At 45.1% G+C, this 25,056-nt stretch overlaps 1 protein-coding gene across 1 annotated transcript in view; it reads right to left on the bottom strand.

Moving 5' to 3' along the window:
- Positions 1 to 10,427: 10,427 nt before the first annotated feature.
- ECT2 (epithelial cell transforming 2) overlaps positions 10,428 to 25,056 on the bottom strand; it is a 50,932-nt gene continuing 36,303 nt past the window's right edge. Inside the window, 4 exon segments of the mRNA XM_033150665.1 lie at positions 10,428 to 11,395; positions 15,088 to 15,234; positions 16,755 to 16,868; positions 24,502 to 24,656. Of these exon segments, the coding sequence (XP_033006556.1) occupies positions 11,306 to 11,395; positions 15,088 to 15,234; positions 16,755 to 16,868; positions 24,502 to 24,656 (506 nt within the window). The 3' untranslated portion in view covers positions 10,428 to 11,305.

The raw sequence follows: 25,056 nt of genomic DNA, 5'->3' as shown, positions 1-25,056 counted from the left end.
AAAAATAAAAAGAGAAGGTGACTATTTCCAATTCTATAGCCAGCAGCAAAAGGTGAACGTTTCTCCTCAAGTCGTGGAGGGGCACGAGAGAGAAAAACGAGGGTCCCTGAATAAATAGCCTTTTATTCCCAGTGACTAAGCGAAGTGTCTCACAGTTACGACCTACCTAGGTAGGGCCTGAAATTAGACGTTTTGCATGTGGGAGGAGAAGATGAAAGGGGGGGGGAACTGTCTGGCACCCAAAGCTAGAAAAGGCTTGTCCTGCTTACGCCTCATTAAAATGAACTGGATCCAAGTTGGTCGTGACAAGAAACAGGACAAGAAACGCAACTGGCTTTCTGAGTTTGGGGCATAATTCGTGAGTCTTGAGATAGTCAAGATAGAAGGAGGGGCGGGGGTTTTCCCGTGGCCCTCCAGCTGTTGTTGGACTCCAACTCCCATCAGCCCGTCGGCATTGCCAATGGTTAGAGACGATGGGATCCGTAGTCCTTTCCCCTCCGACTGCTGAATTACAAGACCTGGAACTTGTTGAAACGACCAGGCCTGTTACTCCCATGCCTCCTCTGCTGATGCTGCAATATTGGTTCTCTCTTATTCATCACTGTGATACCAGCTCTCATTGATCTATTTACTGGCACATTTCCTGCATTAGTCTCGACACCTGCAGTTCTGGATGCTCACTTGTTCGGTTTGGCCAATCTCAGCGGCAGGCCGAGAGCATGCGGTGACTGGAAATCATTACAAACCTGATGCGGATTCAATCTCTTGACCTAGAAGTCAAGTTCTGAATTTCATTACCCAGTTAATTCTCTCGAGATCCATTTCCTAATTCAATTAGCCATCTCAACAGCACTCCTCCTCCTCCTCCTCCTCCCCCTATGATCCCTACTGGCCACCCGCATCTAGTACATGGCAAAACTCATGTACCTAGAACAAGGTTGAAAAATGCGTGAATGGCTGGCTAATGTGTTAGACTTAAGTTGGAAGTCATTATTATTTCATTTATATACTGCAGTGGCTCCCTGTTTGTGGAATGCTCTCCCAAGGGAGGTTCGCCTGGCGCCTTCATTATACACCTTTAGGCGCTAGGCAGAAACATTTAACCAGGCCTTTGACCCGGCCTTTTAAAAGGGCATTGACATTTAATGCCCTTTTAAAGTGTGTTGTGGAGGGGGGATCATTGGGTTGACTTTGTTTTTATTATGTATTTCATGTTTTTTATATTGTGATTTTATGTTGTGAACCACCCTGAGATATACGGGTATACTAATACTACCACTAACAACAACAACAACAACAACAAATGCCAAAACAGCTTCTAAGATCTATAAAAGCAATTCTATAAAATTATAAGATCTATAAAAGCAATTCACCATTAAAACACACAGTGGCATTAAAACATCCCCAATTAAGGCAATGAAACAAAGAATCAAAAAGCATAACAATTAAAAACCGCTTTCAAAGGTTAAAAGAACAAAACCAAAAGTCCAGTTTAGGGGAATGGTTGCCTAAACAGGTGTGTCTTCAGTAGCCGGCAGCATGCTAATACTGATGGGGCCTCTCGTATTTCGGCAGGGAGAGCCTTTCACAACACTGGTGCCACAGTGAGAAAGCCTGCCCCTGAGTTACCATAAGCTGATAATCATCGGGCTGTGTCTGATGTTCATACTGCCCTTAGTGACCAGTGAAATTGGTTGAATATGGGCCTTATCTGCACTTACCTTTCATCCGCTCTTTTGAGGCACAGTCCCCGCTTTAAACCTCCTTTTATTTTTGCTCTGGAGCTTTCTTCAAGAAAACCCACTTTTTTGAGCTCATCAGAGCGAACAGCAATCCATGGAACCCCAGGTTAGTGTTTGCTCCGACTGAGCACTAAAGTGCAGGTTTTTGTGAGGAAATCTCTGAGGCAAAGGGGGGGGGGGGATGCTCCGACATTGAGCTTTTTTCTTTTTTTACTATTTTTTACCATCACAGGGTATAAGATGAAATTTACAGCAGGTTTCCGGGACTTGGCGACTGCTTACAGGCTTCATCAATGCTTTCACAGGCGCTCAGGAGGAGGAGACCATCTGACGTCTCAATTTTTCCTCCTAACCACTCATGTATCTGGATCCATCTTGTAGACACTATGCTTTCTGGACATTCCCAAAGACGATTCGTATCCTGTTTTCCAGGCGTTCCCAGTTAAATTTCCACAGATCAGGCCGGCCCCATATTCTTTTGGAAAAATTAAGATATTTCACCTATATCAGAGCACAAGGTAGTCCTAATCAAACCTGAGGCTGCCTTGGGCTTGCCTTCCAAGCATAATGCCCCCTTTTTAATGAGCTCTGGATTTTGCCTGAGCAATGTTTTGAATATCATCACCAGCAATCTCTGTGAAGCGTTCTATCAAACATGGCTTCCCAACTCTTCGCAGGTTCCCGCACAGAGGGTGGGTGCTGACCGTCTCATAAAGAACTCCTACGCTTTCTTTAACAATGTGAAGCTGGAAAAAAGTTAAAGTTAAAATATGCCGTTCTTGTTAAGGACCATTCTAGCGCTGGGAATGAATTAAATTGCGGAAACGGCCTCAAATCCTGGCGGGAGAACTGTCCCATTCTGTAGATGAAAGTTCAAGGCTTCATTGTCCTTCATGGGGATGCGGCTGAGATCCATGAGGGGAAATGGCACATGAGGGAACATGCCGAGGCATTGAGGCACCATTAGATACCTTTCTCTATTCTCGCCCACAGCGCTATCATTTTGCTTTACAATATATATATATGAAAAACCCCAACGCAGAATTTCATATTAGCCACCTAAGCTAAAATGGCCTACAGACATTTTTACTTCATGGAGGGATCAGAACATTAGCTTTTCCATCATCAAAGAGAAGGGACACATTTTCAATTATACTAAAACATACAAAGTAATATTTCAAGGAAGGATGAGGAAAACAGGGCTCGATGTCATCTTCACCCAAAGCAAAGACATGGTGACAAGCCTGCTTGCTGTTTTCTTACGTTTTTCATATTTTTTTGTTTCTTAAGTTGTAAACTGCCTCGAACACCTTCAAACAGGCTTCTCCAACAGAGTGCCCTCCACCCCAGCCAGCATGGCCAAGGGTCAGGAATGGCTGGAGACATGGTTCAGAATATACGAAGGTATATTCTATTATATTAGCGAAGGTAGCTTTAACAGGGGGCATAGAAATGCAATAAATAGAATGTGCCATAGGTTAATTCTTTTTTTAAAAAAAAAACCAGTTAAAATATTAACGATTAAGCTCCTCATCAGTTTGATGGGCAGGATGAGAATAAGATATTTGTTCCCCAAAACCTCGAATCCTTTCTATCCTCTGCATTTTCAGCAAACTTTGACACCAGGTGCAAGGACAGAGCTCCAGCCGGAACATTTGGAACAAAGATGCTCCCTGTTCCCTTATTATCTCTAAGCAACCAGCTTAGATGGCTTTCAGAGGGGGATTGTGACAAATCCATCACTCGTCAGGATGCCTATATGCAACCTCCAGGTGCAGTCAGCGGGATCCTGGGTACCAGTTGCTGGGGAACAGTAGCGGGATAGGACTGCTGTCACTACGTCCTGCTTGGGGGCTTCCTAGAAGCATCGGATTGGCCACCCAACAGGATCCCAGACTAGATCAGCTTTTGGTCTGCTCTGGCTGGCTTTGTCTTATGTCCTAAATAGACTGCCAGCCATTGCTCCAATAGCTATGAACTGTTTTAAGTCCACAGCAGCAGCAACAACAACAAAAAATGAAATAATTAGACTGTTACCCATAGAGCTTTGCTAGTGTTCACAGCCTAGCAGAAACTTCTGATTTGAGAAGGTGCGAGCTTCTGCTACTTTTTTAATTGGGAGCCTGATTTGTTAGCCGTTCCACTTGTAACACGCACACACACCAGTGCAGTGCAGAGGAGAGAGAGAGAAAGTGGGGGACCCACCCAGTACTCTTTTGGAAATCAATTGTGCTCATGTTTACTTTCACCCCAGGCTGAGATGCTGTGGAAGTAACCGAAATATTATCTTTACCATCGCAGAGCAGCAGAAAGCAACGGAGGCGCTTCCCATCCAATATAGTCAATAAATCACATCCTCTTTAGGCAAAGAAAGGGAGAGTTTGCATATTTATAAGGACACTGGTGCTGAGAGGAAGTTAGTATCTTCTCTCTCTCTCCCCCCCCCCCCCCGCCACTCCGAACGGCAACAAGCAGGCGCCGTCATTTTGAAAAGGTGTACGAAACAAAACTCCCGAGCCGTATGATTTATATTCCACTCCACTCCAGTCTAGAAGACTCTATAACTAGGTTAATGCTGAGCATGCTATGCTTTCCGGATGAGGAAAAGGACAAGACAAGTGCACACAGCAGCTCGCCAGGACTTGAGAACAAAAAAAAACACCCCCACAATATTCTGAAAAAGTAAGCTTTCCTTCGTTCTTCCAACTCAGCTCTGTACTAAGCAGAATAGGGCAGTGATGGAGGGGCCTTTTAGCCTTTAATTCCTCAGGTTACGCAGGGAGAGAAATAGGGGCAGAGAGGATTGGATTATATTATGGAATTTAGAGTCTTATCTACACCACAAAATTAAAACTTGAACAGGAAGGGAAATAAATTAGTAAAACACCTATACACATTTGTAGCATAGTGTGTGCCCTGTTTGGATCAGGTGATTTAAATTAAGCTGCTTGGCTTTGTGTAGCTGGAGTAGCATTTACAATATTTCATACCTGCAGCTCTCTATTTCCCTTGGTCTGTTCTCAAGGACAAGCATCCTTTAGCTAAAGGGATCTAACTGAAAGCCACTTCACGCATTATTGGAATGCGTCAGCGAGGAATATGCAAACAACTCCGCCGTTTTCTTTTCATGCTTGTGGAGTCTTGGAGAAATTTCATTCTGCAACCAAAATAAACTATGGGTGATATCCAACGTTTGTCATTCTCAGCGTACAGCCACTGAAGTCAACAATCTTCTTTCATCCACTTACTTAAGTGGGTCCATACCGAGTAAGACTTAGTTGGGTACCACTGTGTGTTGATTGGGCATCCTGCATAATCCTTCATTTTGCACAATCTAAACAAATACTTGTTCAGTATCCTTTAGTTTTGCTAGTTAGGAGTGGGAGGAGGACAATGAAATCTTAAGTGAGTCATCTTGCTGGCTTCCATGATTTGCACTAGGCTAGGGTTACCAGACGTCCCCATTTCCCGGGAACAGTCCCCGGATTTGTGAATAAGTCCCCGGACAAATTCCATCCCCAGAATGTCCATGGATTTCATCTAATGTCCCCAGGAAACACAGCTGCGGCAGTCTCTCACCAGCCCGGAGCAGTTGGCTCTGGCTGGCTTCAGGAGCTGCTTGGAAATCTCCTTATGATGTTGGTGCAGGGGCTCTAAGATGCAGCTTCGGGGCTGCCTCCACCTTCCCTGACTCCAGCAACTAAGCTGTGAAGGGAAGCTTCATGCTGCCTATCAGAGCAGCATCCCAACTCCTCCTTGCGTGCAAGCAGGAGCAGGGCGGGGATCTCTCAGGCAATGGGAAGCCTCCCTTCCCAGCTGAGGGGTCCCCACCCCTTACTGCTTGCAGGCAAGTAGGAATGGGATTGGGGCTGCTCCAATGGGAAGGGAGGCATTGCGCTGCCCAAGCCTCGCCGCAGCCACCGCTCTCGGCCCACCTTCTTGACCTTCCATCCCTGACCCACTGCTCACTTCTTCCCCACCACCACCACCGAAGAACCAACAACTCAGGGGCTGCCCAGGCTCATGGAGAAAGGAGACAGAAGCCTCGTAAGAAGGGGAAACGTGGTGGTTGAGGTCAAGGCAGCGGCGGCCCTCTGCCACCGCCATTGCTGCAGCATCAGCGTCCCGAACGTGTAGTATTTATTTATTTAATGTGTCCCCGGATTCATTGAAAAAAATCTGGTAACCTTACACTAGGCATCGCCCATAGTCTTTCAACCACATAAGCTAGAAACTTGCCCTTTTAAAACATCGAAGTCAAGGTTCCCAGAAAACTGAATTCTGTACCAAATACTGCTTTTAGTGCTTTCCCCATGCACGTGATCCTGACCACCGAATTAGTGCCACATGCTTTGTATGCTGGGAGGCTTAAGCAGGAGTGAACAGACAAGCAAACTCTGACATTGATTGGAGACCAAAGCACAACAGATCATGCTTTTAGTCGTTTCCCATTTCTGCTGGAATAGCGCTTCTAACTCAAGAGCGTCTCTTCCATCACAAGAGGACTCTCATTCATCAGCTTGTCATCGAGGTTCATATACCACTAAGTGTGCCATGTCACAAGAGCACACATCCATTGCTTAGCACTTACCCCTTTAAAGCACCATGGAAGCAAACAAATATTCAATTTCCATATATTTGTTCAGCATAAATGGCCCTTGCAATGTGTGTTGTGCATGCTAATTTTAAATAAAGTGTTATTAAAGAAGCACGTTTTGTTTATAACTACTGATTTCACATTCTCAGCAGAGTAGATCAAGCTTGGAGGTCTGCCACCTCCCGTTTTGCAAATTAAGGTTCACCAGCTCTGGAAGATTCCTAATACCAAGATGGATCTACAGGCCTCTCTCTCTCTCTCTCTCTCTCTCTCACACACACACACACACACACACACACACAACACAGAGAGCAGAATATCAAGAGCTGGGTTTTTTTTCTGTATGCAGCACTCTCCAGCGGGGAAAGTGTGTGATAATTTGAAACAAAAAAATAAAAATAGGTCACCCCCCAAAATAATAAAAATAAAAATAGGTCACCCCAAAGGTCACCCGGGCGTACGTAACGCGAACGAACAAAAGAGAAAACCCGGAAGTTTGTGGTTTTCTGCACTTCTGCGCACTCGCGCGCTCTGTAGAGGACTTCCGGGTTGTGGAGGTCCGTAAGTTGAATGCACGCAACACGGAGCGTACACAACATGAGATGACTGTAATAAGAATGGAACGGTTTGATCTTCTTGCAGTCCATGGGACTCACAAGAGTCTCCTCCAGCACCGTAATTCAAAAATTCTTCGGCGATCAGCCTTCTTTATGGTCCAGCTCTCACTTCCGTACATTACTACTGGGAAAACCATAGCTTTAACTATACGGACCTTTGTCGGCAAGGTGATGTCTTTGCTTTTTAAGATGCTATCTAGGTTTGTCATTGCTTTTCTCCCAAGAAGCAGGCGTCTTCTAATTTCGTGACTGCTGTCACCATCTGTAGTGATCATGGAACCCAAGAAAGAGAAATCTCTCACTGCCTCCATTTCCTCCCCTTCTATTTGCCAGGAGGTGATGGGACCAGTGGCCATGATCTTAGTTTTTTTGATGTTGAGCTTCAGACCATATTTTGCGCTTTCCTCTTTCACCCTCATTAAAAGTTTCTTTAATTCCTCCTCACCGTCTGCCATCAAATGCATGTAATAGTCATGCTCAAACACAGTGGTGCAGTTCTCTTTGAGATACTACCTAAACCTTTACATAAGGGAATACCTTCAATGAAAACCGTATGTTGTATCAGAACTATCTTTCATCGATCAAATGCGTCCCTCATGGAAGTAGAGCACCCAGCCAAGAGAAGGCTAACAAACCCCTGCCCAGGAGGAAGCTTTTATAGGGGGAAAACTTAAGAACAAGATGTTTTAAGTCGTTTTAGCCTTTTCTACTGTGGTTGCCATTTTCTGTATGTTTTAAACTATGGCTGTAAAAAATTTTTTTAGTGATAATTCTATTGTGTTTTTTTTGCAAGCCGCTTTATTTTCCTTACAATCGAGCGGAATATACATTTTATGAAACAAACAAACCCACCCTTTTCCTCGTGAGACCAGAGTGCTCCATATAAGTCCTATTTTGTAAACACTGTTTTGAGAGCCAGTGTAGAAGAAATGTCTGAGATTCGCAGTTACATTGCAGAGGTAGGGGTAAGGAAAGGAAAGCCAGCTAGCCAAGGAGGGCCAAACTGAATCATTTCGAGCTTTTGAGAGGTTGTTATCATTGTTGTTGTTGTTATTTATACCCCACCCATCTGACTGGGTTTTCCCAGCCACTCTGGGTGGCTCCCGACAGAACAATAATAATAAAGCAATAAAACATCAAACATTAAAAACTTCCCTAAACAGGGCTGCGTTCAGATATCTTCTAAAAGTCAGAAAGTTGTTTATTTCCTTGACATCTGGTGGGAGGGCGTTCCACAGGGCAGGCGCCACTGCATAAGCCCTCTGCATAAGCCAGACGTTTCCAGCTAGTTCAGTTTTCTGCTTCTGTCTTTAGATGTTGAAATGTTTAATAAACAAGCAGGGGGGGGGGAAGAAATTGCCGTGTAAGAGCCCTTTTAGAACATAGCACAGGGCAGCTCTCTTAACTCCTGGGGATAACTTATAAGCAACAGGTACTCTCACAACTGTTCCACCACCTCTGTTCAGAAAAGAACACAGATTAATCATCATAGTCCATAAATGCTTTAATAGCTTGCAGTGAGAATATATGCCTCTTCAAACAGCACTAGGAACTTTAAATAGAACCGAGTGACTGGAACAGTAGAGTACAGTGCTGACATAGGGAGAAAGATGTTTGCCTTTAAGGTCGTAACTAATTCCACCCTTCAACACACCTTACCCATTTCATCAGGAGGGTTCCTAACCCTAAAAAGGTGACAGTTTTAATAGCAGAATTTGTTACACTGCCAGACTGTGGGTGGGCAAACTATTTCAGCATTAAGAAGACAGCTCATCCTGGGACAAGCCAGTTTGCACATCATTAGCAGGTTTCTTTAAAAAGAAAAAAAACCACAAAAACTACTGCTATATAAGACTTCATTTCTTGTCTCCCACCACCGCACAACCTATTGTTAGAATGTAAAGCTTGAAGCTTAAACTTTTGTACCACTTTGTGGAGCCAAGAAACAAATAGTCCTCTTCTCTTTGGCAGCCCCTGCCTTTAGAAAGCTGCCAGTCTATCCAACCTATCGTTGCCTTGCGCACTATTATTTCACTGGAGCCGTGCTGTTTTTAAATAGGTTATTTTAGAATTGCACAAGAACCACAGACCAAGTCCATGGGAGCTGAAAAGAATATAAGAAATAGTTGGTGCAAAATAAATAAATATAATAATAATAATAATAATAATAATAATAATAATAATAATAATAATAATAATAATAATTTATTATTTATAACCTGCCCATCTGGCTGGGTTTCCCCAGCCACTCTGGGCGGCTTCCAACAGAACATTAAAATGCAATTATCTATTAAACATTAAAAGCCTCCCTAAACAGGGCTGCCTTCAGATGTCTTCAAAACGTCTGGCAGTTGTTTTTCTCTGGTGGGATGGCGTTCCACAGGGCGGGTGCCACTACCGAGAAGGCCCTCTGCCTGGTTCCCTGTAACTTGGTTTCTCGTAATGAGGGAACCGCCAGAAAGCCCTCGGAGCTTTAGGGAAGTTTTTAATGACTGATGTCTTAATGTATTTTCAATCTCTTGTTGGAAGCCGCCAAGAGTGGCTAGGGAAACCCAGCCAGATGGGTGGGGTATAAATAATAAATTATATATATATATATTGGGAGGCTGACTGATAATGGGAAATAATTAACCCCTTGTCTTGTGGCAGCAAGTACTTAAAGGATAGAATTGTTGGCTGAAAGAGGGGTACACTCTACTAACCAGGAACTGCCATTCCTCAAACAGCACACAGTCCAAGTAGGCTTTTTGTGCACTTTGAAGGCCCTACCCCTTCACATTTGGGCATTTTAGAATTGTGACATAGAAAAGCTTTGGCACTCACAATTACTAGTCAAGCACCCATGCCACAAAAAGCTTTTCCATTCCCACCCAGTAGATTCTGCGTATTGTCATCTCTGAAGCGCTGTTGTCTCCAGACCCACATTCTTCTCTCTCTTTGAAGAAGAAAATAAGTTTAAGGAGCAATTCAACAGGGAGAGGATTTCATTGTTCAAAGTAAGTAGTAATAGACATGTCCTTGGTGAATTTTCCACTCTAAAGAAATGCTCAAAAGCAGCTGAATAGGATGCACGTTGTTTGCGTTGCTAGGATATTGCAAAAATTATTCAATGAACTTGGGAGGGTAGGATCTGCAAGGGTAAACATGAAAAATTAAGGTAAGCGACACAAACCACTCTATTTATTTACACAAGTTTCTGCCAGTATAGAATTTTAAAAGATACAAGTAGTTTAAAAAAAAAAAAAAGCGGCACAGGTTACACTTATTAGTAGCAGTCAGTGGATAAGAGAAAATGGGAAATTAGAAATCCCACCCACTCCAACCCCCATATATAGACAGCAACAAACCAAGTTTATTGTATGCAGAAACTTAATTTTCAGAGGGAGTTTAGAAGTATAGTCTGAAAACTTGATTTTTAAAAAGTTTATGATGTGAGAAAATACTGTATCAAAAAAAAAACCCAAAAGAAAACAAGGTGAACATTTTTATATGAAAGCATTTGAATAATAAAAAATAGCAGCCGTAGATATTGAAATCAGATCTACATTTTCATCTCCATACTGAAATCTGTGCACAAAAACTAAGTGTATTAAGGAATTGAAGTGTTTCACTTAAGTTTTAGTTATAGCTTTTTTATATTAGAAAAAAATGGTCCCCATTCAAAAATTATAAATACAATTTAGTACAGTGATTTTTCTAGGGGCTTCCACTTCAGGTGATTTTGCATTTTGTTGGGCAACAGTAAAACCTAGCAGCTAAAGAGCGTCAGACCAACAGACATATGGACCAACCATTTGCATATTTCCACTAAACCACTGCCACCAATGCACTTTCATCATGCTTGAAGTATAATTTAGGCTTTAAAAAAAAAAGATTTATACTTTAAACAGGAAGCAAGTGTTTTACTTTGGATATTGGTCTATGCAATGGTTAATTCGAACAGTCAGCCTATAAACGTACAAACACTATTTTAAAAGCAAAATCCGCCATCCTCAGCCAATGCGGGCATCAGTGAGCAACTTCTAAATTTCCGCAGGGAGGTCCAACATCGGTTTATTCATAAAGTCACCACGCAATGTTACACTAAGCAGAATATTTCCATTATGCCAATAGGATGATTTGTGCAAAGGAATATGTTCTCTCCAAGCCAAGGTTGAGTTCTTCAGTTGTTTAGTAGGCACATCGGACAACTCTTGGTGATTTAATTTAGTGTTATCTAAAACACTTACTAATTCCCACTAAGTGCTAACTAAGTACCACTGTTCGTGTCAGTAAACGGCCACTTCAAAAAGCTAGACCACTTTTCGTCAGTCCAAATTGTAAGTTGCAACTCCCATTTCCTGTCCATGTCATATTAAGTGAGTAGTTGACCGACTTAAAGTATGACTCCTCTTTTCGAACACTGATGGCAGGTTGATCAAGGACGGAGAGTGGATGCCCTGTTCAAAGAAAAGAAGAAATATTAAGTGTATACATCTCTCGTGGAAGAAATACTTCTAATGTGTGCCTGGAAAAGGAGGGGGAATTCAAGGGGATCACAAGGAAGGAGATCTTCCCCGCTTTAAAATCCAGGTTTTCAAAGTGTCAGCAACTTAGGGGGGCATACGTCTTCAGAAACACTATTGAGAGGTTATGTGTGTGTTGCATTTCTATTAAGCAGCAGCTTCTCCAATTCGGCCGTTAGACATGTAAGGTTTTCTAATGTAGCCAAGCCTCGAGAGAAATAAAGATGAGGCATTGCTTTCTACTTAAACGTATGCAAGAGCAGTTGTGCCCTCACTGCATTTTCGTGCCTTCAAAGTGGTGTCTGAAAGAAGGGCAAGAAAGATAGAAAAACCCTCTCGGACTATTATAAGATCACTATACATTTTTACAGCTATATCACAATCACCATTATCCACAATCGCTATACAACTCAAAGCTTTTATTTTGTATAGGACAAGCTTCAAGGTCATTTAAAAATATTGACAGCTTGCAGCAGGCAAAAGGTATTGTAAGTGGTGCAAGAATATACTTTATAGGAGCTCCTAACCCCCCCCCCCCCCCCAAAAAAAAATAGTGCCCTGCAGGTCACTTTAGCCAAATGACTTCTTTTAGGATGTCCGATTATCTTAGTAATTCTGCTACATACCCATTGCAAGAGATTGAAGGAATGGACAGAACTTCCAAATGTCAAAGCTACCCTTTTCCAAGTAAATAGCCACATAGCTTTGTTTTGTTTTTTTATTAAAAAAAAGCATATGTACCTTAAAATGTCAGAAAACATGGAAAGAAACCCAGAGCAAGATCAGTATCAGTGGTGACCACGCAAACACCATTAATTCGAATGAAGGAATTCAAGCATTTCGGGATAGACGTGAAAGAGTGCTTAAGAGAGGCCCAGAACCTGAAAAATGTTAGACAGACTGTAGGCCTTATTTAAGGCCAGTCTCTTTGCCTCCGAGAAGTGCCCAGCAAAGAGGTGGCAGAGCTCACTTTAGGCAGCCCTCTGGTCATCAGTCGCTTCCTCTCTGGTGGTGCTGATGACTGGGCAAGGACTGGGCAGGAAACAGGTGTTTAGGTTGTCAGAGCTGGAAGCAACTCTCCCTTCTACACCATGAGAAGCAGCTATCAGAGGCCGAGGCCTAGAGCTCGGGGAGTTCCCATCAACGGAGTTGGAACGCTGCACACTAACAAAGTGTTTAACTGGTCCGTTTAAGCTGTATGTAGAAGCGCAGCGAGTAATCTAAAAACATTGCGGGAAGAGGGGAACGGAGAGTTAATCCACACATCGCATTCAGTCCAGATCTATCACGATCTCTCATTGTGCTTCTCCCTGTACCATTTTATTTTAGATTAAGGAAGAGCCTGGCTAGGCTGACATGCCAAGGACAACGTACTAACTGCTTCCTTGGGCCCTTCAGTCCAAGATGAGCTTGAACTAGATTTACCTTTCAGAGATTACAATGCTCCACTTGTATGACTAATCCCTCTGTTCTGTATTTCAGTAGTTTATTACCTTCCAGAACAAAAGTCTGTTTCAACCCAAGGACATTCTGCTGCTGGGAATGCCTGTTGTGTTGTAGAATGGGAGAAGGGGGGGCACTAAAGCAGCTCTGTCTCTAAGAAGAGACACGCAGGTGTATGACACCACCTAGTTTAAGCCTTCAGACCTAGTTTATATATAAAAGTACATCCAAATTATAAAGCACTCACTGTGCTTAAATTGCAAGAGTTGGGTTTTCTTTTAATGGCACGATATAGCCTAGATTTCACCTTAAGTGGCTATCTCCGTGTTTGCTCATTCATCTTCCATGAGAATACTTAGCAGTACGTGGAATAAGTTGCATACTTCATTACAGTCATTATTGCAACAATAAATGCCAATATTACAAGCAAAGTGTCTATGAGTGGACCTAAAACCAATAAAATTGACCAGTTTGGCAAAGGTCATCGGGTGAGCACATCGCAGAGACAAGGATTGAACTGGAGATTACTGGCCTTAAAGGTCAGTCTTAATCGGTCTCTATGCTACCCCTGCAATAGGAGTCATTAAATTATTTGGTCAATGTTGCAATTTCAGGGATGACACAGGAACTTGTTCAAAACCACCCAGCACATCCATCATGGCTGTGTTGAGCCTTATCTCCCAGTTCAGAGACAGGTTCTGCCCAACAAATCGTCTGCACCTTTAGGAAAGAACTAGTTACTCGTCTAACAATAGCCCCCTTCTCTTAACATCTACGGAGCTAACATCTGCTCCCTTTCCTCCATTGGGCAAAAAAATCTTTTGGAGTAGAGTCTGCAAAAATTCTATTCCAAGGCATACAGCACTCTCTGCTCCAAGAGGCTCACCCAGAGTAGCAACACCACACGCAACTGCTTTCATAATATCAGTAAAAGTGGGTTGGGGTCAGGCAAACTAAGTAGAGACCTGTGACATTTTATGGGTTTTGATGCAATGGAGCAGAGAAAAGAAATTTCCCGCTCCGAACAGCTGGAGAGCTATGTATGTTCTGGGAACGAGGTCTATCTATCCAGTTTAGAATGGTAGACGCTACCTGGCAGGATGGCAGCACCAAATTGGGTTTTCAAGAGATATTGAGCATTCCCATTTCAAGTGCTGCTACGGTGCAAGGACACCCTCTTAAGGTTATTTCCCTTACGGCCTGATGTAGAAAAGGAAAACTTGGCCGTGCTTGTTGTGGTTAGCTGAACAGTTCATCAGAGGAGCAAGCAGCCCTGCTGTGGCGACAAGGCCAGCCACCCTTCATTGGCTTCATTCATCTAGCACCGCTAGACGCCATCACAAAACATTGAATGCAATTCCTCCAAAGGGACTAACAGTCCAAATGTACATTTATCTATATGATTCAAGAGTGTCATCCCATCCCATGCCTTTGATTAATCTTTATAGCTGTAATATTTTTAACTACTCCTTGTCACTTTTCTTTTCTTTTTCTTTCTTCTTTCCTGGGAAGCCCCCTTTTTTGCCAGAAAACATAACCACAAGACATTTAATAAGATCCAAATTCACCTAAAGGAAGGCCATAGCTCAGTGTTCGAGAATCTGCTCAGGGTGCAGAAGGTTCTACGTTCAGACCCTGGCATCTCCAGATAGGGCTGGGACAGACCACATTTTGAAACCCTGAAGAGCTGCTGCCAGTCAGTGTATGCTATACTGAGCTACATGGGCTCAGTCGCCTGACTCAGCATAAGGCAGCTTCCTATGCACCCTGGCCCACCCCCCAACTTTTATCAACCAAAAAGGAATTTCCTGCGCTCAGATTGTTCTCTCTTTCATGGCTGCAGAACCTCTGAGCACCTTCGTAGCTCAGTTTCTGAAACGTTTTGTTTTCTCAAATGTCTTTAATTGGTCACAAGAGAGCAGATTTTCTTCTGTAAGATACATTCCTCACTATCTCCTCCAGGCATGCTCACTTCTGGCTGACATTTAGAGTGGATTTCTCTACTACACTTGAGATCTTTTAATTACATTGACCACACAGGTGTTATGACTTCCGGAGAGAGATTAACAGACATGATTACAATAAGCTTCATTATTGAAATAAGAACAGTGCAGGAGCCAGCCTCCCCACTTGGGGCTTTTATATTATTCAAGACTTCTCTGGGAAAAGTCACTTACACTTACAGCTAGCGATGAAGTACTGGCAAGGCGTCCTCCTAAGTAATTCTCACTAGCTGGGCAGAAACTCCTTCCTTCGACGCTGCTGTGCGCCATCAATGCTCTCCGGAGCGCTCTCTTTGGTGTCTTGGAGAATGAGAATGCCCGTGTGACCTGCAGAGTTTTAAGAACCACATTAAGTAAACTGTAGGAAAGACTACAGCGTTACCCTTATTTAAAATACGGGGAAATCAATTACACATTTTTCAGTAAGGGTTCTTCTGCTGTTCTACGGCAATACATTTTGTTGCATTTTGCTTACCACTAACCAAAGCAGAAAGGATTAAGTATATTCAATAAGAACATAACATCCCTGGTGGATCAGGCCAGATTCCCATCTAGTCTAGCATCCTCTCCTCACAGTGGCCAGTCAGATGTGTCCAACACATCTGCAGTCCAACAGCGCTCACCCCACTTGTGATTCCCGGCAACTGGTACTCAGAAACATACTGCCTCTGGCAATATAGCCACGGAGGCTAATCATGCAGCCTTACCCTCCATGAATCTGCCTAATGTTCCTGCAAAGCCATCCAACCATCTTGTAAAGCCATCCAACCATAAACCATTATGCCTATTCCAGCCTCACACTTCGTATCCTATATATTTGCTAGTCAAACAACATTATATTATTATTATTATTTTCCCCCAACACGAACCAACAAAAGATTCTTAAAGCACCTAACACATTTATTGTGGTGTAAGCTTCCGTGGACTAGAGCTCACTTCCTCAGATGCAGGATCAACATCTATATTGAGAGGAATGGGGGGGGGGAATCATACATAGAGAAACAGTCACACCCCGGATATAGAAAGGTGAGGGAACTGTAAATAGTGGAATCAACTGCCAATGGAAGTGACATAAAAGGCCACTGTTTTCACTGTCAAAAACAAAAACCCAAAACTAACATGGCCCTAAGGTAAAGGTAAAGGGACCCCTGACCGTTAGGTCCAGTCGCGGACGACTCTGGGGTTGCGGCGCTCATCTCACTTTACTGGCCGAGGGAGCCGGCGTACAGCTTCCGGGTCATGTGGCCAGCATGACTAAGCCGCTTCTGGCGAACCAGAGCAGCACACGGAAACACCATTTACCTTCCCGCAGGAGTGGTACCTATTTATCTACTTGCACTTTGACAAGCTTTCGAACTGCTAGGTGGGCAGGAGCTGGGACCGAACAACGGGAGCTCACCCCATCGCGGGGATTCGAACCGCCGACCTTCTGATCAGCAAGCCCTAGACTCTGTGGTTTAGACCACAGCGCCACCTGCGTTTGAACGTGGCCCTACCCCCCTCAAATTTGTCACAATTTGTTTCAACATGAAAAAGTTGTGATCTTTTTACTGGTGCCAAACTCTCAAACTCTGTGCTGGAATAGTAACACGCAATAGATTGAGAGAAGACAACATGCATCAGCTAAAAGCTCCTTACACAACTGAAGGCTACTGCACAATATACCTCTGGAAACATTTGTCAGTGGTTTACATTCATTCTCTCCTGATGTGCGGAGCATGTGCAAGAGCCTTTAGGCTCAAGTATTCCAGTGCAATAAAACTTGTCACCGGGAAGGGAACTGAATGGGTTTTGCCCCCCAAATGAAAAAGCTTGATGCGAGGATAGCATTTCTTTATTAGTTAAACCTCGTACCTTTTTGGATGTTTTTTAATGGCCCGGGATGCCCTGCTCAGTGTGCTGTCCACATCCTTCGTGCTTACTTCAATGGAATCCGGATCAGTAGCGTAAATGAGATCTTCCTGCAAAGGAAAGAAGGCTTGAGAACTTACTCGAAGGCGAAGCCACCGTGAGCGCTCAAGATTCACGTTTCAAAAATCAACAGCAGACTTCAAATTCTCAGACACCGTCCTCAGATTCTCACTACCAAAGACAAAACTTTCCAGATAGGAGTTGCAAACCTTCAGAACTCTACTGCTTAGCCAGCGGGTAGGAAAAACAAAGAGCAAAATTAAAGGCTTTACTGCCACCATGTGGGGCATGGAAGTCAGTGTACACATCGCAATGAAAAAGCAAAGTCCCTTTAGTCTGGAAAAGGGATTTTTTGTGACTTCAACTGACAAGGTGGCAACCATTCCTAAGTCCAGTCTAACCTAGTGATAGGGATGCCTCAGCATTCACAGTTTATTACAGCAGCTAAAATACACGCCACTTCCCTTTTCAACAGCAGCACACTTTCAACCATGAAATGTTCCATGCTTTTAAGAGGTCTTAAAAGATACAGTGGTACCTTGGTAGTCGAATGGCTTGGCTCCCGAACAAATCGGCTCCCGAATGCCGGAAGTCAGTGTCAGCCGAACGTCTGACGGGGCTTTCAACTGAGCGCAGGAAGTTTTGGGAGTCAAACGGACTCCCTGAATGGATTAAGTTCAAGAATCAAAGTACCACTGTATTTAGCTCTGCCAGAAGAAACCATATTCAAAGATCTTTTGTACATTCAAAGGTCTTTTGTACATTTAGGAGTCAAATCCTAAGTACAGTCAGAAGAATCTGATATAATGAGGCTTTATATACTTGTACATGGTTTCAGCCTGACAACAACTGTATGTTTTTCATACATAGGGCAATGCTGTGCTTTTAGCCCCATCCCCAACATCACACCAGGACAGCTGGGTGCCCTGACCACAGAGAACTCTTACGTACGAGCAAGAATTTGCTCCTTTTCAGACAACTGGCAGGGCTAAAAGCACAAACCAGTGAATAAGACATTGCCCTACACAAAAGCAGCAGACATATAGAATACTATATAAAACAGTGTATTTCGTTAAATAAATTCCCTTGGAGCACTTGCAACCTTAAATCAGTTCCACTGAAATACAAAATGTTTAGAATTGGGGTGTGTTGTGAGTAATATGCAAACCAAATGGCACCTTATGATAGGTTTATTCTCTGGAACCACTGAGTGACAGAGTCCCAGTGCCACGTTCTTTCACTTTTGTAAGCATAGACATGCACAACTGACATTAGGCAATCCTCTTTCCCTAGAAGAATGAATCAGTCAATCAATCAATCAATCAATCAATCAAGTGATCACCAAAAGCCTAATGGTGCACATACAGGATCTGCTGGAAATAAAATAATTGTTTAACACACACACATTGTGTCTTCTCCCAACAGACATCAAGGCAGCCATCAACAACAAATTAAAATGATGATTGCTTTGCTCAAAGCTATTTGATTGAATTATTTTAATGGTACTTTTTATTTTGCTGTTTTAGAGTTTTTATAAAACAATAGAGAGAGACAGTTAACCTTCACGGCCCAGCAGGCTTCCTGGAAAGGATGACTTAACTATGCCATTTAATGTATGCTACCTCATGATGTTGGGAAAGATTGAGGGCACAAGGAGAAGAAGAAGAAGAGTTTGGATTTGATATCCCACTTTATCACTACCCGAAGGAGTCTTAAAGCGGCTAACATTCCCTTCCCTTCCTCCCCCACCACAAACACTCTGAGGTGAGTGAGGCAGACTTCAAGGAAGTGTGACTAGCCCAAGGTCACCCAGCAGCTGCATGTGGGGGAGTGGAGACACGAACTCGGTTCCCCAGATTACGAGTCTACCGCTCTTAATCACTACACCACACTGGCTCTTAGTGTGGGGACGACAGAGGACAAGATGGTTGGACAGTGTTCTTGAAGCTACCAACATGAGTCTGACCAAACTGCGGGAGGCAGTGGAAGACAGGAGTGCCTGGCATGCTCTGGTCCATGGGGTCACGAAGAGTCGGACACGACTAAACAACAACCACCACCTCATACTAAACAGGTGGGCAGGCAAAGCAGGTCTCCATATAACACTATTTTTTTAGGAGTGATTAATGGCAACAAAATTCACTTGTATTGGCAGCGTCTGCAAGCAACCCAATCTGCTCTGAATCCACACTGAATAATTGGATTCATTATTTCAGGTTCAAATCTGATCTGATAGATCCCAAGTTCTATTTCACACCCATTGACTATATGGGGAATCTAAAAACTGTTGTAGCCTTCAAAAAAAAAACCTTCACATAAGTGGGTGAAATTTGTAGGCAAGGGAGCCCCTTCAGAGTGCATTAAGCCTGCCAAATTTCAGGCAGAGCCATCCAGCAGTTTTTTGCAGGGATCCTTTAAATTAAAAAAAAAAAGACCTCTTAAGCTTTATTTGCTGCCAGAATTAGCTGCGAATTGCAGGCATGAATGCCCCTTCTAAGAGCATGAAGCCTACCAAATCTCAGAAAAATAGGTGCACAGGAGCAGACTTTCCCATTTTGGAGTGGGGAAATACAGATCATTTTTCTGTTTTATTTTTTGTGAGCAATCAAGTTTGAAAGCAGGGGGGGATGGACGGACGGACGATGAAGCTGCCCCTGGATGGGAAACCAGCAGAAGTGCAGACAAGCAGGTTATTTGTTATGAAAAAGACTAACTGGGAAAGAAGCAGGCTGACACAATAACCTACCTGTAACTCCGACTGGAGTGATTCAGAAAAAGAATTCACTGTGATTAAAAGCTCGGCCTGTCTAGCAAAACAAGAGATCCCCGCACCCTACCCCACCCTTCCAAAGCTCTGGGCAGCTTGGTTTCGTTTCTCAGAAAAGAAAAAAGGGCCCTGTGCACCTATTTTTCTGAGATTTGGCAGGCTTTGTCTTGCGGGTGGGGGGAGAAGAGAAGGTCCAAAGTGAATCAGAAGCTTAGGAGGTCCCTGACCCCCCACCATATGGCTTGTTAACAGCACAACCCAACTTGGAAACATGAAATCATGGGCCACATCAATCCAATTCACCTCCTTATTTGGAGTATGCACAGAGCTGCTACACACCCCTATTTAAGTGCAACAATACACTCCAGATGTGCTACACCTGTTACAGCAATAACTCCAGGCAAGCATATCATGCAAATAATAATAATAATAATAATAATAATTTATTATTTATACCCCGCCCATCTGGCCGGGTCTCCCCAGCCACTCTGGGCGGCCTCCAACAATCAAAATACAATACAGAGTCACAAATTAAAAACTTCCCTAAACAGGGCTGCCTTTAGGTGTTTTCTGAATGTCAGGTAGTTGTTTATTCCCTTGACTTCTGACGGGAGGGCGTTCCACAGGGCGGGCGCCACTACCGAGAAGGCCCTCTGCCTGGTTCCCTGTAGTTTTGCTTCTCGCAGTGAGGGAACCGCCAGAAGGCCCTCGGCGCTGGATCTCAGTGTCCGGGCTGAATGATGGGGGTGGAGACGCTCCTTCAGGTATACAGGACCGAGGCCGTTTAGGGCTTTAAAGGTCAACACCAACACTTTGAATTGTGCTCGGAAACGTACTGGGAGCCAATGCAGATCTCTCAGGACCGGTGTTATGTGGTCCCGGCGGCCACTCCCAGTCACCAGTCTAGCTGCCGCATTCTGGATTAATTGCAGTTTCCGGGTCACCTTCAAAGGTAGCCCCACGTAGAGCGCATTGCAGTAGTCCAAGCGGGAGATAACCAGAGCATGCACCACTCTGACAAGACAGTCCGCGGGCAGGTAGGGTCTCAGCCTGCGTACCAGATGGAGCTGGTAGACAGCCGCCCTGGACACAGAATTAACCTGCGCTTCCATGGACAGCTGTGAGTCCAAAATGACTCCCAGGCTGCGCACCTGGTCCTTCAGGGGCACAGTTACCCCATTCAGGACCAGGGAGTCCCCCACACCCGCCCGCCTCCTGTCCCCCAAAAACAGTACTTCTGTCTTGTCAGGATTCAACCTCAATCTGTTAGCCGCCATCCATCCTCCAACAGCCTCCAGGCACTCACACAGGACCTTCACCGCCTTCACTGGTTCTGATTTAAAAGAGAGGTAGAGCTGGGTGTCATCTGCATATTGATGAACACCCAACCCAAACCCCCTAATGATCTCTCCCAGCGGCTTCATATAGATATTAAAAAGCATGGGGGAGAGGACAGAACCCTGAGGCACCCCACAAGTGAGAGCCCAGGGGTCTGAACACTCATCCCCCACCACCACTTTCTGAACACGGCCCAGGAGGAAAGAGCGGAACCACTGTATAACAGTGCCCCCAGCTCCCAACCCCTCTAGCCGGTCCAGAAGGATGTTATGGTCGATGGTGTCAAAGGCCGCTGAGAGATCCAGCAGAACCAGGAAACAGCTCTCACCTTTGTCCCTAGCCCGCCGGAGATCATCAACCAGCGCGACCAAGGCAGTTTCAGTCCCATGATGAGGCCTGAATCCTGATTGGAAGGGATCCAAATGGTCCGCATCTTCCAGGCGTGCTTGGAGTTGTTCAGCAACCACCCGCTCAATCACCTTGCCCAAGAATGGTAAATTTGAGACTGGGCGATAGTTGGCCATATTGGCCGGGTCTAGAGATGTTTTTTTTAGAAGCGGTTTAATGACCGCCTCTTTCAGCGGGTCTGGAAAGATTCCCTCGCAGAGGGAAGCATTCACCACCGCGCAGAGCCCATCGCCCAGCCCTTCCCGGCTAGCTTTTATAAGCCAGCATGGGCAAGGATCTAGGAGACAGGTGGTCGGTTTCACTCGTCCAAGCAGCCTGTCCACATCCTCGGAGGTAACAGATTGGAATTGATCCCATGAAACATGACTAGACAGGGCTCTAGCACTCTCCCGCCCCCGGCCCTGCTCCCACGGTGGAGTCTACCTCCTTCTGAATCTGAGCGACTTTATCTGCAAAAAACTTTGCAAAAGCATTGCAGGAGATCTTGGGGTCCCTACCAGACCCCGGTGATAAAGGTGGTTCTGCTAGGTTGCGAACCACCTGGAAGAGTCTCCTGCTGCTGTTTTCTGCAGATGCAATAGAAACAGCGAAGAAGGTCCTCTTCGCTGTCGCCATTGCCACTTGGTAGGCTCGAAGTTGAGCTCTAACCCGTGTCCGGTCTGATTCAGAGTGAGTTTTCCCGCCACCGGCGCTCTAGCCGTCTCAGCGACTGTTTCATCGCCCTCAGCTCCGGGGAAAACCACGGAGCTGTCCGGGCTCCATGCAATCGGAGAGGACGCTTCGGAGCCAGACAGTCAATAGCCCTGGTTAACTCCGCATTCCAGCGGGCCACCAGGGAATCAACTGAAAGGCCATCAACATGGGATAATGCATCCCCTACCACTCTCTGGAAACCAATTGGATCCATTAAGTAGCGGGGGCGGACCATCTGAATCGGTCCCACCTCCCTGCAGAGGGGAAGGGTCGCAGAGAAGTCCAGCTGCACCAGGAAGTGATCTGACCATGGCACTTCTTTTGTTTCACTTTTACTTAGTGTCAGATCACCAACATCCATAGAGGTAAACACCAGGTCTAAGGCATGTCCGCGGCTATGAGTTGGACCAGACTTATTCAGGGACAGCCCCATGGAGGCCATGCTTTCCACGAAGTCCCGAGCGGCCCCTTGTAAGGTCGTGTCGGCATGGATGTTAAAATCCCCTAAGACAACCAAACTAGGTGTCTCCAGGAGCATATCCGCCACGACCTGAAGCAGCTCGGGCAGGGAATCCTTGGTGCAGCGGGGAGGTCGGTACACCAAAAGGAATCCTGTACTGCCCCTATTGCCCAACTTCCAGAACATGCACTCAGAAAACTGGGTCTTCCCAATAGGACGCCTGGTGCAACTAATGACTTCCTAAAAATCACTGCAACCCCCCCTCCCCGCCCAGATGGCCTGGGTTGCTGTGCGTAAGAGAAACCTGGTGGACAAGCAGCGGCAAGGACAGGCCCATCTGCTTCATCCAACCAAGTCTCTGTTACACATGCCAGGTCAAATCCTCCATCCACAATCAAGTCGTGGATGGCAGTGGTTTTGTTAATCATTGACCTGGCATTACACAGCAACACTTTCAGGTCATGTGGGTATCCCTGCTGATTCCAATATCCATCCGGTCAGGACCAGACCTGGAGGCAGGGATAGTCCTCAGACAACGACTAAACCTGCCTCCTCGGTAATGACATGATCTGGTCTTAGCGTGACTCCTCCTCCTGCCCATGATCACTGAGATCGGGTGTCTTTCCAAGACTACCCCCCTGTGGAACCTGCCCCAGCCATCCTGTTGGCTGAGGCCCAATCCCAGGCAGCCCTACCCCCTATCCCTTAAAAAACAAATAAAGACCATACACTAAATTAACAAAATAATACAAATAAACAGAGAACAACGCTAAAATTAACTAAACATTTGCCCCACCCCCAACAAAAAATAATAAAATGATATAAAAACCCCATTAAAACAAATTAAAAGTGCAGCAGTGGGTGCAGGCCCCGCCCCCTCAGCCAGGGGAATTAGCAGGAGAAGGGAGCGGCCTTCCCAACACTCACGCAGCAGCAATGTCCCAGGCCTCTCTGCAGGCTTTCAAGCTGTAACGGAGAGTGCAGGCCCGCCCCCTCAGCCAGGTGGAATTAGCAGGAGAAGGGAGCGGCCTTCCCAACACTCAGCAGCAGCAATGTCCCAGGCCTCTCTGCAGGCTTTCAAGCTGTAACGGAGAGTGCAGGCCCCGCCCCCTCAGCCAGGTGGAATTAGCAGGAGAAGGGAGCGGCCTTCCCAACACTCACAGCAGCAAGCGGCAGCAGCAATGTCCCAGGCCTCTCTGCAGGCTTTCAAGCTGTAACGGAGAGTGCAGGCCCCGCCCCCTCAGCCATTGCTCTTGCTTTGTACAGCTTTGATACTTACCTGGGAGTTAAGCCATTTAACTCAAAGGGTATTTTCTGAATCCAAACACGTTGAGTTGTGGCTCCGTGGACAGCTCTATCAGGCACCCCTGCCCCTGAACTGTGCCAGGGGGCCGTTATAGGAACAACTGCTTAATAACCGGTGGCCGAGTTTTGATTTTCCTCTTCCCTCCCTGCCCCTTTCCCCTTTTGTGCTGCATATTTTTAAATTGTAAGCCTGCAAGTAAGGACTGCTTTGTTCTGATTGTATGTAACCCACTTCAAGAGCCTTTCTTGGCTGAAGAGTAGGGTAAACATGCTGTAAAAAAATTGTAAATGCAGGCGACTCCCCATTTATGCAGGAGTTACATTCCGAGGCTCTGCACATTTAAGCAAAGCCACATTATTTGAAACACCATTGAAAAAGCCCGCAAACACCCCATTCTTCCACATCCAGTTTCACACTTGGCTCTATGATTGACTTGCATATACTGCTGTGCTCAGTGATGCTGCTGGCACCATTGCTTTGCCAACTATGAGAACAGGTCAAGCATTTAAGCTCACGAGTACAGATACAGTCTCCAAAAGATTACAGCCTCGATGAACTGGCAGCAAGCTTGCAGACCTTTGCCGCAAGACATGCTACCAGTGGGCCCGTTAGTTCTGGCATAGCCATCTTACATAGATCTCTTAAACCTCTACACATTTTAAACAGATTCAAGGTATAGTCCCCTTGTCAGCTCTGATATCAAGAACTTACAGCATCTGCTTTGCATATCGTGTTGGCTACGTGCCGGCACAGCATCTTCAGCCAGTTCTCCTTGAGAGGTTCCTCAGTCGTTATTTGGAAGCTGAACAACAAGTTGCTCTGCTCGGTCGGGGGTCGCACAACTAACGAAAATGCTTTGTGGCACTCTGCAAACAACAGCAACAGATGTCAACATCTTAGCAACTCGCTATTAGAGGAGAAGGAGAAGGAGAGCATGACAACTGAGTATTGTCCTAGGTCAGCACAAGAACCAAAGTTTAGAACCTGAATATCAAAGAAGCATACAGGCCATCTCTGCACAGAACTGACCCTTCATACATTCATCTCAGCAGCCTCTCCCCATTTCAGCTGACACGTGTGTGGGCTATAGAAGGAAGTCTAAAAACACGTCCTGCACATTGCGATGGAGAACCAGTGCACAGGACTTCTAAGACTTGAGAAAACACCACCACATGTCGGACATTAGGTGGGTAAGTTTTTTTCGCCCATAGAAAACAAGGGGACAAAGTTCAACAAAGCTCTTTAAGCAGTAGCGAAGCTGCAAGA

The sequence above is a fragment of the Lacerta agilis genome, chromosome 5 (genome assembly GCF_009819535.1).
Source record: "Lacerta agilis isolate rLacAgi1 chromosome 5, rLacAgi1.pri, whole genome shotgun sequence".
Taxonomy (NCBI): Eukaryota; Metazoa; Chordata; class Lepidosauria; order Squamata; family Lacertidae; genus Lacerta; species Lacerta agilis.
The sequence above is the reverse complement of the archived record's forward strand: the minus strand, read 5'-3'. Positions and strand labels throughout refer to the sequence as shown.